The sequence below is a fragment of the Astyanax mexicanus genome, chromosome 7, assembly GCF_023375975.1.
Source record: "Astyanax mexicanus isolate ESR-SI-001 chromosome 7, AstMex3_surface, whole genome shotgun sequence".
In the NCBI taxonomy this organism is placed as follows: Eukaryota; Metazoa; Chordata; class Actinopteri; order Characiformes; family Acestrorhamphidae; genus Astyanax; species Astyanax mexicanus.
The window spans coordinates 47,650,984-47,667,926 of NC_064414.1; the positions used below are offsets into that span (position 1 = coordinate 47,650,984).

Below are 16,943 nucleotides of genomic sequence, written 5' to 3' on the forward strand. Positions count from 1 at the left end.
TTCTCATTCGATGTGCTTTCTTTATTTTTTTATTTTTTTTACATTTTAAATTTAATATTGAAGACCAAAGAGTCTAAAAGCGGAGAGAGTGTGCAGTTTTAGCACAGAAAAACGGGCAAAGGGTCTAAAAGCAGAGAGAGTGTTCAGTTGTAGCGCAGAAAAACCGGGCAAAGAGTCTAAAATTTGCCATAATTAAGGAGTTTAATATTAAGAGACATCATGAAATGATACATCAATTTGAAAAGTCTTCGTTTACACAACACTGTCAAAGATAAAGGTAGTAAGTCAAGTAAAATGGTGTGTAAATGAAATAATCAGGAAAATATATTATTTAAAGAGGTATATTTCATTATTTGTTTTATTACAGAGTGTGGCCTGTGACTTCAAATATATTTCTCCTTCTGGCCCCCAACAAAAAGTTTGGACACCCCTGCAGTACTCTAACCACTGCAGACTATTAGTGAGGGAAAAGGCATTCCTACTACAGTTTCAGAATATTAAAAATGATGAATACTGCAGATTTGTGTTGGATTACATCACTTCAATCCCCAGGGTAAAACTAATCCAGTTCTAATAAGGCTTTTATGTTTATCATATTTGGCCTAACATGTACCTCTGCTCTCTACATATAATTAGCTCAGACTGTTGAGGGTGTATATACTACATTCAGAGACTGTTCTAGAGTAAAACCCACAGCTCAAGGTTGTTTTGACTGAGCTCAAGGACAGACTGCCGCTGGGCGTTTCGCTTTGGAAACATTGCTGCTCTGCACTAATCTCCCGCAGCTATCTGGCGAGTGACAGGGATGAGATTTGTTCAGCTCCGGAGGGTTTTGTGGTCTCATCCCTCACTGTTTTAAAGGGGTGAGTCACCCTGTATAAAACTGGCCTTCTAATACTAAGTGGGAGTTTGTGCTCATCAGCCAGACTTGATTTATACTTCACTTTGATGTCTGCTTTGGCACATGCAGGGGCATGTCAGTGTTTGGCTTCTTCTGCTGTGGCTGTGCTGGATTTATTGAATTGGAGGCTCTGGTTGTTTGCGGCTCTTATAGTTTAGCTTTCATATTAAAAAGGTGCCAGGGCTTCAGTCTTTAATAGCAGTGGGCTGCTGAAGAATACAGCTTTGGAACAGCTTTTTGCTGATGCCTAGTTTCACATGGTTCAAGCTTGGCCTTAATGAGGCACTAAACCCTAAACCAGTGTTTTTTCATTAATGGCTAAAATGTATTCCTTTTGAAGTAATGAAACATACCAGTCCTGCTTATATTAAATTTCTATATACATTTACTAAACTTGAAAAAAATGCTTTAACTGTGGTCATTTCCGCCTCTGCAGCACCTACACTGGTTCAACTGTGCTATACGCGGACACTCAAAATATGCAAATCAGTCAATAAATAATACCACAGTGACGTCCAACCATCTGTGTCTTACTGCTATCAGAGGCACACTGCTCAGCCGAGTCAGCTCTCCCTTCTGCCCCACCCCTAAACCCATACATCACCCATACATTTTTCAGATTTGAGCTAAGGGTGAAGTCAGCTTAAATTTTATCCCTTTAATGGTTTAGGTAGTTTAAAAGCTCCTTATCCAATTTGGTCATAATTGTTATGCTGACCTTGCTAACCAACTAGCGTAAATTTTACAGGTAAGGTGGCCATTTTAGGAGACCATCTAGTTTAAACTTGTCACGCTGGTCAACCAGCTTGCTCAGGTTTCTTACGCTAACAGTCCATAAAAACCATCAAACTCACACGAAACCATAGACTATGCTGGACAAGAGCTGGTTAACCAGCATTTTTTTTAACCAATATTTTTCCTGGATGAGCAGCTTTACAATTGCATGGTCGAAACGCTGTTTCAAAGATGGAATACCACCTTGGACATATTGGTTTTGCTGGTAATATTGTGTTATATGGTTAGTGTTGTGTTATATTGTAAAATATACATTTGTTCTGCTGGGATGTTGCTTAAAAGAGAAAAGTATTTTTATTAAACTATCTGTGCACTTTTTAAATTCTCAGTGCCTCATTTTAAATGTCAGGGCCCTCAAAATCCTACCAATGAAGTGTGAGCCACTTTACTCATGTAAAAAAAAGTATTTTTTGCATGGGCAACACTGTGCCCCTATCACTAGCATCATTATAAGTCTATTGGAAGCATCAGCTAAAAGTGATGCATTTTGTAACGCTGGGGTTTACCAGAGGTGGACTATTCAATAGAAGTTCATCATACTCGCGATTACGTTTCACCACACCCCAAGTCCATTTTACACCGGATTTCTTCTTTAAATGTAAAGAGATGCTAACATAAGTCAAGTTCCAGGCTAATATTAGAATTTGCATTGTCTACAGGGTTTAACATGCAAACAAAAGCTACATTTTAAAGTGAATTTACTGGTTCCTGTAGTGATTGTTGCTGTTTACTAATGACATGTTTTACTTAATTTCATGATTTCTAGACCACTAAGAGCTTCGAGAGCCTGCTAATCCCTCAGCTGCCCTGCTCCCCTCCCGACGTGGAAGCCATGCGCATCTACCTTATCCTGTCTGAGTGTCCGGCTCTCCACGACTCCAAAAACTACATCTCTCTGACCATCCCTCTCGCCATGGCCATCCTCAGACTGGACGCTAACCCCAGTAAAGTGCTGGGTATGATAGCTTCTATGTTGCCAAGAAACACAGTACTCATATTATCGCTGTTAGGTTTTTAAAGTATGTTTAAAGTGGTTTTGTAGTGAACGCCTGAAAACAATTTGTTATTTATCAACCACATTTCTCCCTCATTGCAGATAACTGGTGGTCGCTGGTGGACTGTGAAGTGTTCTCCAGGCTGGTGGAGATGTATAAGAGTATTGTGGTGTTTCTGCTCACTGGTGGAAAGGCCCTTCTCATCCCTGTGTTTTTGGAGAGCTACATTAGCGCTACCCTAAGATTACTGGAGAAACTGCACAAAGTAATGTTATTTAAACTTGGGGAAAAATTACAAATGTTATGTGTTTTCTCAAAAATCATCACTATGTATTTTTGCTGTCCAAAAAAAAACATGCCTCCATTTTTGTAATTCTTTAATGGAAATTAATAGGTGTAAAATCTTTTTACAATGACAAGGAATGTTCTTTCCTTCTGCTGTAAAGATGCCATTTTGGACATATCTTTCTTTGCACATTGAATATATACAGGTGCATAAAAATATATATAATTAAAAATAATTTATAAAATATGTATTATTGTTGAAATGTTACTTTATTTCAGTAATTCAGTTCAAAGTGTGAAACTCATATATTATATAGATGTATTAAACACAGATTGATCTATTTATTTTATTTTAATTTTTTTATATTCATGAATATGATTTACAGCCAACAACTCAAGAATCAGTGTCTCAGAAAATTAGAATATTATATAAGACAAATTGGTATTTTTGACAGTGTGGACAGTGTGCCAAGTCCTGCTGGAAAATGAAATCCATCTTTTGTGAAGTATAATTATGGCTGCATTCAGTTTGGTGGTGATTTGCTTGGTTTGGTTTTTAATCCTAATGCTATGTTGATGCAGGTGAACCAGAAAGCGCATCATGTGGAGTATAACCGCTTCTACATCCCCGATATCACCAGTCTGGTGGACATCCAAGAAGACTACCTCAAGTGGTTTCTGAGCAAAGCTGAGATTGTAAGTCTCTCTGCCTGAACTGTTCTATTTTATAAACCAAATTAGCCTGTATCAGAAACAATATTATTCTTAATTTAGGACCAGCATAAAAATACATGTACACAAAAACACATTACATTTAAAGATCAATGAACTTTTAGTAATAAATTATACGTAATATTTAGACATTGGAATTCTAATGCTTAAATATAATCTAAATAAATAAGGTATGAATAAAATAAAACAAGTGTTTTTATTACAAAATCAGCATTCAAATGTTAATTTATGTTAATGAGCTCATGGGCAATGGGCAATATTGGGGTCAGCAAAATTATTCAGATTATGTCCAAATATTGTACACATATACAGTATGATAAGTCAGTACTGTAATTATTGTGAAAGGCTTATTATCAGTAAGTACTGATGTTATGACATTGCTATCAAATCAAATAAAAAACTATCAAATACAATTTTATTTGTATGACAAATAAAATTATAAAATTATGTCACAAAGCAACTTTACAGAAATGTAAAAAAAAAAAAATAATAAACTTTACAGAAATGTGATCACGGGACAGAGAATCAGGCAAAACATTAATCATAAAAATACAGAGTCCCCAGTGAGCATGGTCAGTTATGATATAGATATAATAGTATTTACATAAGCTGAATCTGAAAGAGAAGTGTTAATAGTTAACTGCCTGTTTTGTTTGTTTTACAGAAAATGCGTTCTCCTCCAGTACAGGTATGTTTGTACAGAAAAGTAGAAGCATATTTTTTACTGTTTTAAATGTTTAAGAGTCAGTCTATTGGTCTGTATTAATCAGAGTATTTGTTTTTCCCCTCACAGAATTCTGTCACGTTATGTGCCTATCCGTTCATATTGAACGCTCAAGCCAAGACAACCATGTTGCAGACAGATGCTGAGCTGCAGATGCAGGTAAAAGAGCACCAGTCTAATGACAGTGTTGTCTCCTGCTGTTCTTTGCAGAATGTTTAATAGGTTGTTGTCACTTCTGTTAGACGTTTAAAACATTAGCTGTGCTCCTCAATCATGCCTTTAGAACTTTTATTATAGTGTAATTTATTATTATGTAAGTGCTTTAGTCAATTAATTTTGTCTTCATCAAATGTGCTGATGTTTCCTAATTGTTTAGATGGCGGTGAGCGGCGCCAACCTGCACAACGTCTTCATGCTGTTAACCCTGGAACCTCTGCTGGCGCAGAACCCCTTTTTAGTTCTCCACGTTCGTAGGAACCACTTAGTCAGTGACGCACTGCGGGAGCTAACCATCTATAATGATGTGGACCTGAAGAAGCCCCTGAAGGTCTGTAATCACTTTAATTATACAACACTAAGACATTTTCAGCTAAGGTATCTACTTAGGAGATTAGGAGACCCCATAGAAACCTCTGTCTTTTTTTTTTTTTTTTTTTTTAATATTTAAACTTAGCCTGTTTGATCTTCCTTTGACAAATATTGGAAGATGGTCATAAAATATAACTATATAGAATAGATATAACTGAAGAAATAAAATAATCTTTTATACAATTGACACTAATTTCCGAGCTATTAGCCATTTGTTTATGGGCTAATGAGCTTCATGCTGCCAGAACATGCCAGTCCAATCAAAACACTGGAAATCTTAGCTTACTGTAAATAAAGAAAAGTGCTTTACTCAACCAAACAAACTGTTTTCAACAAAACAAGTGTGTAGATTAATCCAGGGCTCGTCAGGACAAAAAAGTATTTGTAAAGTATTTAATTTATTTCACTCAGAGCTGAATAAAAAAAAAAAAAAAAGGATAAAAAGCGGCGAGAAATAATTTACCAAAACCGGTGGCATGCGAAGGACAACTTTTAACCCGTTCTTTATGTATGTATATATATGTATAAATATATATATATATATATATATATATATATATATATATATATATATATATATATATATATATATATATATATATGATGCACGAACACACCAGGAGGGTGAAGACTAACACATGTGACTCTGATACATGTGAATTCAGACTCCACCTCTTTTTGAACTGCTGCTAATGTTGCATTGCTAAGTACCATCACAGCACACTTTGAGGAAAGCACATCAACTCTGTGCTGATACATCAGCTCACAGATGCAGCCTTGTGATGATCGACATCACCCTTTTGGAGAGAATATGGGAAGAGCGCGCCATCTACCCACCCAGAGAGAGCAAGGCCAGTTGTGCTCTCTCAGGGCTCCAGTAGCTGATGGCAATCTGCATGGACAGGATTTGAACTGGGGATCTCCTGATCATAGTGGCAGCGCTTAGCTGGACCACTCGGAGCCAGCAACCAGTTTTGAAAAGCTAGACTGCTGCATAATGAAGAAGACAGCACAACTTCCGCAAAGCACCGTGCGCTCTCCTGAAAAAAGAGGCCTACTTTTCGATTTTAATATTACTACTTTACTCTTGTGACGTTTCCTGGTATGCTACTGTTTGTTTCAAACCAGCGCAGTGGGTGGTAATGATTGTGACCTGTAGTATCTGGCTAGAATTGTCCATGCAAACATACAAGCAACTCTGTCAGAAATCACATCCACATTTAATGCAGGAGCCAGCATACATATCCCACATGGCAGTGTGGTGTTTTTTAGCTTTCATGGAACTTGGCAAAAGTCATGGTACACAATACTGGTTTCTCTCACATGACTTTAAGAATGTCTATGCATGTCTATTTCAGTGTGTGTTTGGTCTGAACTGCAGGTGATCTTTGATGGTGAAGAGGCGGTGGATGCAGGAGGAGTCACCAAGGAGTTCTTCCTGCTTTTGCTAAAGGAGCTGCTGGACCCAGTGTACGGCATGTTCACCCATTACTCCGAATCCAACCTGCTCTGGTTCTCTGATAAAGTGAGTTTTAATTTGTTTTAAAAATTCAGTAATACTTCCAGCTGGACAATAATGTTAATAAATTGGTATCCATAAATTAACATTCTAGTGCATCTCAAAAAAATTGAATATCATTAAAAAAATACTTTATTTCAGTAATTCAGTTAATAATGTATTACACACACAGTGATCTATTTTAAGCCTTTATTTTTTCTTTTATTGTTGATGATTATGATTTACAGCCAATGAAAACCCAAAAATCTGTTTCTCAGAAAAATAGAATTTTAAAAATTAGAGTGTGGGCAGTGTGCCAAGTCCTGCTGAAAAAAATGAAATCTGCATCTCATGTCAGCAGAGGGAAGCATGAAGGAGATGTGAATTTTATTTTCCAGCAGGACTTGACACATTGCCCACACTGCCAAAAGTACAAAAGTACCAGTTGGTCTACAACAACAAAAGCTACACACTAGCTTCAAACTATTGAAAATTTAATGAGATTTAAAAAAAATGTACATAAATACTGAATAATTCATAGTTTGTAATTCGTAGTCGATACTTAATTCATTCATAGAGGCTCCTGAATGAAATAATCTTTTGTAGTTACTAAATATATTTTGTAGTGGCTAATAAACAATTCCTCGAGTTACTGATTCATTCATACTGGACTAATTCATTGTGAATAAGGCCCATTGTGGAGAGGCTAAACTTCAGATTTATTAAAATACTTTTTGCGTCAGTTTTCTGGACAAGGATCAGAAATTCTTCATCCAAAATGCGGTGTAGTCCAAGACTACTGTAGACTTAATCCCTGTCTGAAAAACTGCCCTATTAGCAATCAGCTTCTACTAACAGGTTTCGTACGGTCATGAAAAACCTAGAAAAGCCATGGAATTTTAAAAAAGGCAATTTTCAGGCCTGGATAAGTTGTGGAAAAATAAAAATACCTAGAAAGTTTTGGAAAAGTGCTGGAAATTTTCTCTACAAATCTTTGTGTTTCAGTTTATTTTGAGCTAACATATACAGTACAGGCCAAAAGTTTGGACACACCTTCTCTTTTTCAATGCGTTTTCTTTATTTTCATGACTATTTACGTTGTAGATTCTCACTAAAGCCATCAAAACTATGAATGAAAACATGCAGTTTTATATACTTAATAAAAAAAAGGTGAAATAACAAAAAAAAATATATATATATATATGGTTTTCCCACAGCATTGAAGGAAGGAGTTCCCAGAGGTGTTTATTAGCACTTGTTGCCCCTTTGCCTTCTTCACTCTGTGCTCCAGCTCACCCCAAACCATCTGGATTGGGTTCAGGTCCGGTGACTGTGGAGGACAGCTCATTTTTTATTAAGTACATAAAACTCCACATGTGTTCATTCATAGTTTTGATGCCTTCAGTGAGAATCTACAATGTAAATAGTCATGAAAATAAAGAAAATGCATTGAATGAGAAGGTGTGTCCTTATTTCAGTTAATTCAGTAATTTAGCCCTACACAATGGAGCTCTCAGGATCTGACACACATTTTATTATTAAAATGTGTCAACATTTTATCAGCTTCATTTTAGACCTACTATAATATAAGTTAAATTATAGTTTTGAATGCTTTAAACGTCGTATGGTCATGAAAACTTTGCTTTAAAGGCATGGAAAAGTCATGAAAAAAAGCATGGAAATGTATTGGTTAAAAAGTGTATAAACCCTGTACTAAAATCATTATAAATATTATATACATTATATTATAAAGCACTGTTCTCTGAGTAAGGACATTAATTGTGGGCCTCAGCATGTCTTTATTTATTCCTCTCAGATTTTGGCACATCTCTTATAGCAGGTCAGGTCAGTGTAAATGGCCCTGAAGTCGTCTCATGTTTTTACGAGGTGTTTTGCAGACGTGAAAAGGGGTAGAATCAGTGTTGTTTTGACTGTCAACACTTCACGTCACGGATCCTGTAATTCTGAAGTATTTAGCCCAGATCAGCTCACTTTCCTGGAACACTGATTACCACGCTGGATTGGTCAAACCACACAGGCACTCAGAAGAAAGTGTACTAAACATGACGTGCAATTACGTGGGCCACCAGGAACTGAATATAATGGCTGTGTGTGTTTTCCTACTCATCTTTTGTTATTTAGGAACACCGTTATTTTTATGTTGTTGTTCAGGGTTTGAATAATAGCATCAAGTGTGTTGAGACAATCTGAAAACAAGACTCAATACTGCAAATCATTATAGATAAAATAGCTTAAATCCCTGTTTATTAGCTACAGGGAATCATATATATATATATATATATATATATATATATATATATATATATATATATATCATCAGATAATGGCTTAGTAATAGATCAACATTATGCAGATTTTTGTCGGTTCTTTTTCAAAAAAGAGCAAAATGATAGATCTTTCAGTTCACATTGATTTATTTGAATGAATGATGCGATAATTATATAAATTTGAGATTAATCTTTAAAATTAGCTTATTTTGTACAAAATAAAATAACGCACATACACACACAAAACCTATATTCTGCTCTTATATATTGCTGGACCATATGGTTAACATTTTAGATACTGAATAATTGTGGCAAAAAGTGGACAGTGAATCATTTGTAGTGGCTACTGAATATTTCAGTAAATACTAAATAATCCCTTATAGTATGTGAGTAATTTGTAGTGGATACTGAATAACGACAATAATTAACTCATAGTACATATTAAATATCTTTGTCAACTCAAATATTAATAGGTTTAGTCAGTAAATGTAAATGTGTTCATAGCCTATACAAAACACAAACATGCAACCTATATTCTACTCTACATAATTATGGACAAAATGGTCATAATTTTTATTATATACAGCTCTGGAAAAAAAATAAGAGACACTTAAAATGATGCGTTTCTTTGATTTTACCAAATTGATGGAGAAAGATGGATGATCACAAAAAAGAAAGATGGATGATCACAAGCCATCAAACCAAACTGAACTGCTTGAATTTTTACACCAGGGGTGTAAAGCATAAAGTTATCCAAAAGCAGTGTGTAAGACTGGTGGAGGAGAACATGCCAAGATGTGCAAAAATGTGATTGAAAACCTGAGTTATTCCACCAAATATTGATTTCTGAACTCTTAAAACTTTATGAATAAGAACTTGTTTTCTTTGCATTATTTGAGGTCTGAAAGCTCTGCATCTTTTTTTTTTTTTTTTTCTCATTTTCTGCAAATAAATGCTCTCAACGACAAAATTTTTATTTGGAATTTGGGAGAAATGTTGTCTGTAGTTTATAAAATAAAACAACAATGTTCATTTTACTCAAACAAATGTATCTATATATAGCAAAATCATAGAAACTGTTTCAGAAACTGACGTGGTCTCTTAATTTTAGCTGTATATATATTAAAATATTGAAAAATTTAAAATATTTTCTACTGTCATATAAATTGATATTAAAATTATTGACCAGCACCATGCGTCTTAGCCAGACACATATCTCATTAGTGTGTAAGTGGACATCCCTTACGCAACAAACAAGAACAAACAAGGTTTGATACTGGAAGGAGTCTAGAGAAGCAGAAGTGTGACGTAGGTGAGGACTGGATTTGTATTGACTCTGTCTGAATTGTTTGTGCTGCAGTGTTTCGTGGAGCACAACTGGTTCAATTTGATTGGGATCGTCTGCGGCCTGGCCATCTATAACTCCACTGTGGTGGACCTGCACTTTCCTCTCGTGCTTTACAAGAAACTTCTGGATGTTTCTCCTTCTCTGGATGACCTGAAGGAGCTGTCACCAACCGAGGGCAGGTGGGCAATATAGTTTTATGATTGTGTTTGGTAACGTACAGTAATAAACCAACCCAGCTGTCCCTTTACCTCATGTAGTTATTTATAGCCAAGACGTAGTTAGTGTGCAGGGGTTATGTGGTGTCTGACACAGTATAGCAAGTGTGTGTGTTCTTTTAAGCACTGATAGTATTATCTATATTCTTTAAAAACTCCATCATCTCTCTATCATTTTTTTTATTCAACTGCAAAATTTATCACAAAGACAATCATTATTTGAATTTAATATGATGAAGAACAGGAGCATTTTAAATAAACGTAGTTATTGGGGAATTTGTTGCTACTGAAACATTTTGCCTGATCAAGATAAATATACTATATTGTGAAATATGATTTTTAATACAGTAATATAACATTTTTACCATATTTCTGAGGCCTGGATGATTTATGGCTCTAAAATAATATCCGATATTTCAGGGTATTTTTGCGATAACGATATACTTGGCAATATAGGAAAACAGAAAAATAATTAATTAATTTCAAGAATATAGTATAATAGTATAACAGCATAATGTGGCAAAATAAATAATATAGCATAAATTTATATAATGCAGCAAAAAATATTGCAGAATATTTTCATGCATATAAACTGCAAACAAAAACTATAAACTAAAACAATTATAGAATAAATACACTTAAAGCTTTAAAACAAACCATCCCTATTATGCCGTAATATTAACATGAAAAGCATCACTGATCCAGATTCAGACGACAGATCCTTCCCACTCTAACCAGCACTAAGAAATCAATCTGTTAACATTATTAAAAAACAGTGATAAATTCAGCTCGAAAACACAGTTAGCGTCGACGGTTAGCCGTTAGCTACTAGCCATTAGCCATTACAGCTAATCCACTATGCTACGTGTAAAAATAAACATCTCCTGCTGTATTTAGAATTTAACATATTTAATATTTAACTTTTTTGAATATTTAATAAAAAATATTATATTTAATTTGAAAAAAAAAAAACTATTGTGTGTTTTGTATATAAAGTGTGTTAAATAAATGACTTTGGAACGCATTTACATTAAATGCACTTGTATATACACTCCTCACAGGGCTGTGTAACCTTAATCATAGTACTTATGAACTAAAAGAGACCTTTTATAGGTATTTGTATCAGTATCAGCAATTTTATATCTATTTTATATCGGAATCGGATCAGAGCTGAAAAACGTGGATTGTCGCACTACATTACTACCTTACACACCTCCCATTAAAATCATGAAAATCATCAAACTTATTAATTATTTTTCTGAAGAAAAATGCTATAATTAGATGCTGACATAGTGCTGGGTGATATGACCTCAAATGATTATGCTGTTTAGTCTAGGACTAGGCCTAATCACTCTGAGGAAATGTGCCCCTGACATTGTTAGAATACGAGGAGTTCACTCTTCTGTGTGCTGGCTTAAATAGATGAATCTCCACTAACCTCTACCAGTTTCAGAGTTATTTAATTCCTGGCTTTAGCTCAGCCCAGGCTGCAGTGACCACTGGAGAGGACCATTTTAAACACTTTTGCCCCATTTTACCAGTCTGAAAGCTCCCGCCGTTACATAAGCTGCTGTTATTACATAAGCTTTAATTAGTGCAAAGCAGAAACCCTGAATCAATCGGAGGATGGGGCCTCCAGCCCCTAATTATCTGCAGATGGATGGAGGGGAACCGGTGAGACAGCTGACCTTCAGTTTAAACACAAAGGCTGGTAATCAGGGAATGTGTAGGGAGAGGCATTCTCTCGTTCTGATCCAACAGATTGCTTTATCACAGCCTGACTGTCTCTTTGTTTAGGTTAGATCATTGGAATTTTTATGAGTGCTATAATTGATTCATACCGCTGCATGATGAGGCGAGTTGTGTCTTATTTATTGTGCAATTGTTGGCATTGATTCTGGGTTAAGGGCAGCTTTTATCTTTTCAATGAAATAACTGTTGTGTGGAAGTCATCCCAGCTAGATGATTATCACTGATACCTTTGTGTTTGGTTGTTATCTGTGACTGTTGTACACATAGTTTCTTTTTTTCTTTTTTTCTTTTTTTGCCGCCATCAATAACAAATCTTCAGCATGGTGTTGTTAAGAGAAGTTATAGTTATGAAATAAATATCTTTTTTATAGGAAGTATATATTATTTTTGCAAAATGTTATTTAATCAAAATTAGTTCTCAGAAATCTCAGCATAGCAGTTCTATTTTGCTTCTGATTAAATAATAACATATTTTGATTTATTAGCATAATTTATAATAAGGAAATAAGGGAAATGTCTTTTACTGTCTTGTGGTTGCAAGGTGTTCTATGTCATAGTTGCAGCATCACGACATGATCTCATAAGATTTTTTTTCTCTAATAATGATAATTCTCGCAGTTTTATCTCATTATAACAAGATATTTAATCTTAATGATATGATGATTAGATCATCCCGTAAGGTTTTTTTTTTTTTTCTATTTCTATGTTTGTATATACATTATTTTATCACATTTTAATAAACTAAAATGTTAATATATATGTAAATACTAATGAACGCATTGGCAACATGAACTGCAATTAATAACCATTTGTCAGATTTGAATTTTTTATTAACTAGTGATTTATTAATGTTGAAATTCTAATGAGCTAATGATTTGCTAACATTTTTAATATGAATATCCATGCTGATTTATAAGTGTCACGTATGCGCATTTTTTAATATTTAAATTTGGATTAACTTATGCTACTGATCATTAGTTAAAAATATATTATAAAGTGTTACCTTCTTTAATATTGGATTAATGGCTGCTGGTGAAGACAACATTAAAGTTTTCTTTCTGTGTGTGTTTTAATGAATCTTCCAGCTCCCAGATCTCGAACATAACTGAACCTTCCAGAAGCAGAGCAGTGATGTGCTGCTGTTGTTTGACAGCACAAGTGTGTCCCAGCTGTTGAGGCATTACTCTTCCGGCTGTCTCCTCTTATTATCAGGACGCTGTGTGCTCGTTTAACTGAGCTGTCCATTCAGTTACAGATGGCGCTGTGCCCTGCTGTACTGCTGTACTGCTGTACTGTTTTCAGACAGTGGGTAGGTGTGTTTAAAGCAGCGAGTGTCAGTCTGAGCTGTGGTGAGGTGAGGAAAGCTGCAGTCTGTCAGCACTGTAACACAGAGACCAACAGGGAATTAACTCATCCTAAACTACAAATACTAACCAAATTATTAAACTAGATCCTGGGCTTTCTATGGATAAAGAACAAAAGAAAACATTAATTTAATTACAGACTAATGTACAGACTAAATGTAATACCTTAATACACAGACACAAAGGGCATCATGTAGAATATAAATATGAAATATCATCATGTATAAGCGTCTGTTCTTTTCAGTTCAGAGTTAAAAGCATTGCAAATCCAAAATGCATAATCAATGTGTAAAAACAGCATAATACACAGGTCCTGATATTTGATTTGTATTGTTTTTTTTTACTGCAGGAGTCTGCAGCAGCTGTTGGACTATGAGGGAGATGATATTGAAGAAACATTTTGTCTCAACTTTGCTGTAAGTTTTTAGTTATAATTATTTATTTAATATATATATATATTTTTTTTTCAAAATTACACAGGTATTTAAATGAATAAACTCAATTAACATTTTTAAAGTGTCCGTCAAATAACGCAAAGCAGTGTCATGTTGCAAAACCACATTATGAAGCTTTTTTGGGAAGGATTACTTTATTATTACTTATATTAACCAAGTTTATGCAAAGTGACCACGCCAATATGTATTTGCGTGAATAATTGATGAAATTACTGTAGAAACGATAGGGATGATAGAAGGTAAGTAGCACGATAGACACTTTTCTGTTGCCCCCACAATATTTATCGTCATATCGCACAGCACTACTGGCTATATACCTAGCTGGCTATTCATCAGTATGAGTATCTAGGTATCAATTAATATAGCTATCTATCTAGCTGCATTGCTGTATATTTATTTACTGACTGACTGATGAATAAAAATGAATAAATTGCTACATGGGGACAAATAGAAGTTAATTTATTTAATTTCTCCTCATTTCAGTTCAAATCCAGTTCAGTTCAATTTGAGTGCATCTCTGTGCAGATTACTCGGGAGCATTATGGGATGACTGAGGTGAAGGAGCTGGTTCCTGGAGGAGAGAACATCACAGTGGACCGGTCCAACAGGTGTGTATTTAATCTGCTTGGTATAGTGCCCCTCATACACTCAGCCGTCCATCCACAGCAGGGTCTTTATGTGGTGCCCTCACACCACGCCTGACTAAAAGAGGTCGTAATGTTCCAACCAGCGTCCTATATTTCACAGATATGCCTGCTGAGTGACAATGGCAGACGCCTGTGTGTGTGTGTGTGTATTTTGTGTGTGTATTTTGTGTGTGTATTTTGTGTGTGTATTTGTGTGTGTGTGTGTGTGTGTGTGTGTGTGTGTGTGGTTAGGGATGGGATTGTGAGATTTTATGGGCTGCACAAACAGATGGGACACCACCAACAAAATCCACTGAAAATCTCTTGTCACTCACTTGCACACTCTCTCTCTCTTTCTCACTCTCTCTCTCTCTCTCTCTCTCTCTCTCTCTATTTCTCTCTCTCTCTCTCTCTCTCTCTCTCTCACACACACACACACACACACACACACACACACAAACAAACACACACACACGTGCATGTACTGTTATAATTGGACATTCCATTAGGCTGCAGGGCCAAATCCTCAGGGCAGCGTCCTAGAGGATAGTAAAATAAAACACACACACACACACACAAACACACAGACATATCCATGTCTATTCTGCCAAGATGGAATGGGTCCTCTGGCAGAGTCACAAAGCAACCATTTTAATTGCAGACTTTCTGCTGTGGTTCAGAACATGGAGTTCTGCCGCAGGATTTTCGGTCTAAAGCACAAACGCACTCCCAGCAGCAGCAGCAGCAGCAGCAGGAACGTCCACGCTCATGTGCACCGAATAATCAGGGAGTGATCTTCAGAGATCTCTCTGTAACCGAGGAGCTTGGAGCCTGGATAATTTCACTGTTATTATGGCCAGTCCAGTAAAACTAATGCATCTTTTCTGCCAATAAGAAAGACTGTAAACATGTTCAAGTTCAAGATTCAGTTTATCAAGGATACGTTCACATACCTTGGTAGTAAAAGAAGATCATGAGCAGAAGAGAAGATGGGTCGACAGCAGTGAGGGAGATTTTTAGAGTTGGGATAGTAAGATGAACAGATATCTTTCTGCAAAAAGGGCTTATAATTTAACTGCTCTGTGTTTCTAAATAAGTGGAATAAAATATCAACAGGGCATTGCTGCAAGAAAATAAAAAAATTACAAATTAAGTTTAAAGGTCTCCTTCCGCTAAAATCCACTTTTTCTTGAGTATTGGGAGGAAGGCTGGTTGCGTTTTCTGCTGCAGTGCTGTTAGCCAATCAGAGGCGATATGTTTGCAAGTAAGAATATTCATGGACAAGAGCTGAAATCCTGTCTTTCTTCAAAGACCACTTATTCAGTTAAATAAAGCAGGGCTAAACAGAAACACCTGAACTTTTTTTTTTTTTACAAACAATGGCTCACATAGCATTCATTCATTTAAAAATTAACTTTAAAATGAATTTAAATACGATTAAATGACACCTTGGAAAAAAAGCAAATTGCAAAAAAGTAGGAGTGGCTGAATAATGTGTCCTTTTTTTTTTACAGTGAGCTGGAAAGTATTCCCAGTAATAACTTGAAATCTGAAACTCTATGGTAGCTCCTATGTGCTGGAGAAGATGAAACTGAAAACGAAACATGAAATGTTGATCTTTAGCACAGTCAATCAGTTTAGGTGCATGAACTATTCAGACTTTGACTTACTAGTGAACAAAGCTTTAAACTATGTGTCCAGATGTTTGTGGACACTCTTTCTAATGGATGCTGTTTGTGTAAAAGAATTGTGCCAATAGAATTGGACTCCCTGCAGCAGATCCTAATGCCCACTGTAGGCTAGAGGGGTATGAAGCCCCCCAACTTTGAGCTGTGTTCTCTAGAATAAGGGTACTCCATTTAATGCATTTGGGTTGAGACACACCTGCAGTAGTTTAACCTGGTATATGACCAGGAATAGGTAAGAACTCAACATCTGCTTGTAGTGTTAATAATAGTGGTTTTAGAAACAGTCTGTGGACATATAGCTTTGATGAGCATAAGGGTGAGGTGTGTAGCTCTTTCCAAATGTATGTGTGTTCGTTCGTGTGTGTGTGTGTTCGTGTGTGTGTGTGTGTGCATGTTTGTGTGTGTCTTTTGACTCAAGGCCGGCTGTGCCTGCTATCTGTCAGGGAAATTAGGCAGGTGGCCAGACATCTTGTGCCGAGTAAAGATCTCTCACATAGACACACACACACACACACACACACAATTAAGACTCCATCCTGTAAAGCAGACTCTACATTGCCATCTGATCTCTTGAAGAGATTACAGGCCCCTAACTGAGGTCAGATTATCAGCACAGTGACAGATCAACTGAGAGGCAACATGTCATCAACTCAAGTCAAATGTATGTTTTGTGCTTTTTATAACTCATT

The 16,943-nt window shown here is 35.8% G+C and overlaps 1 protein-coding gene across 2 annotated transcripts in view; it reads left to right on the forward strand.

Annotated features, from left to right (window-relative positions):
* The window catches only part of LOC103047299 (probable E3 ubiquitin-protein ligase HERC3), a 64,373-nt gene that overhangs the window by 37,155 nt on the left and 10,275 nt on the right, over positions 1-16,943 (forward strand). For both annotated transcript variants that reach the window (XM_022684491.2, XM_022684493.2), the window contains 10 exons: positions 2,463-2,652; positions 2,793-2,956; positions 3,559-3,672; positions 4,373-4,396; positions 4,502-4,591; positions 4,809-4,979; positions 6,402-6,545; positions 10,167-10,333; positions 13,835-13,901; positions 14,466-14,548. In XM_022684491.2, coding sequence (XP_022540212.2) covers positions 2,463-2,652; positions 2,793-2,956; positions 3,559-3,672; positions 4,373-4,396; positions 4,502-4,591; positions 4,809-4,979; positions 6,402-6,545; positions 10,167-10,333; positions 13,835-13,901; positions 14,466-14,548 — 1,214 coding nt within the window. The remainder of the gene's footprint in view (positions 1-2,462; positions 2,653-2,792; positions 2,957-3,558; positions 3,673-4,372; positions 4,397-4,501; positions 4,592-4,808; positions 4,980-6,401; positions 6,546-10,166; positions 10,334-13,834; positions 13,902-14,465; positions 14,549-16,943) is intronic.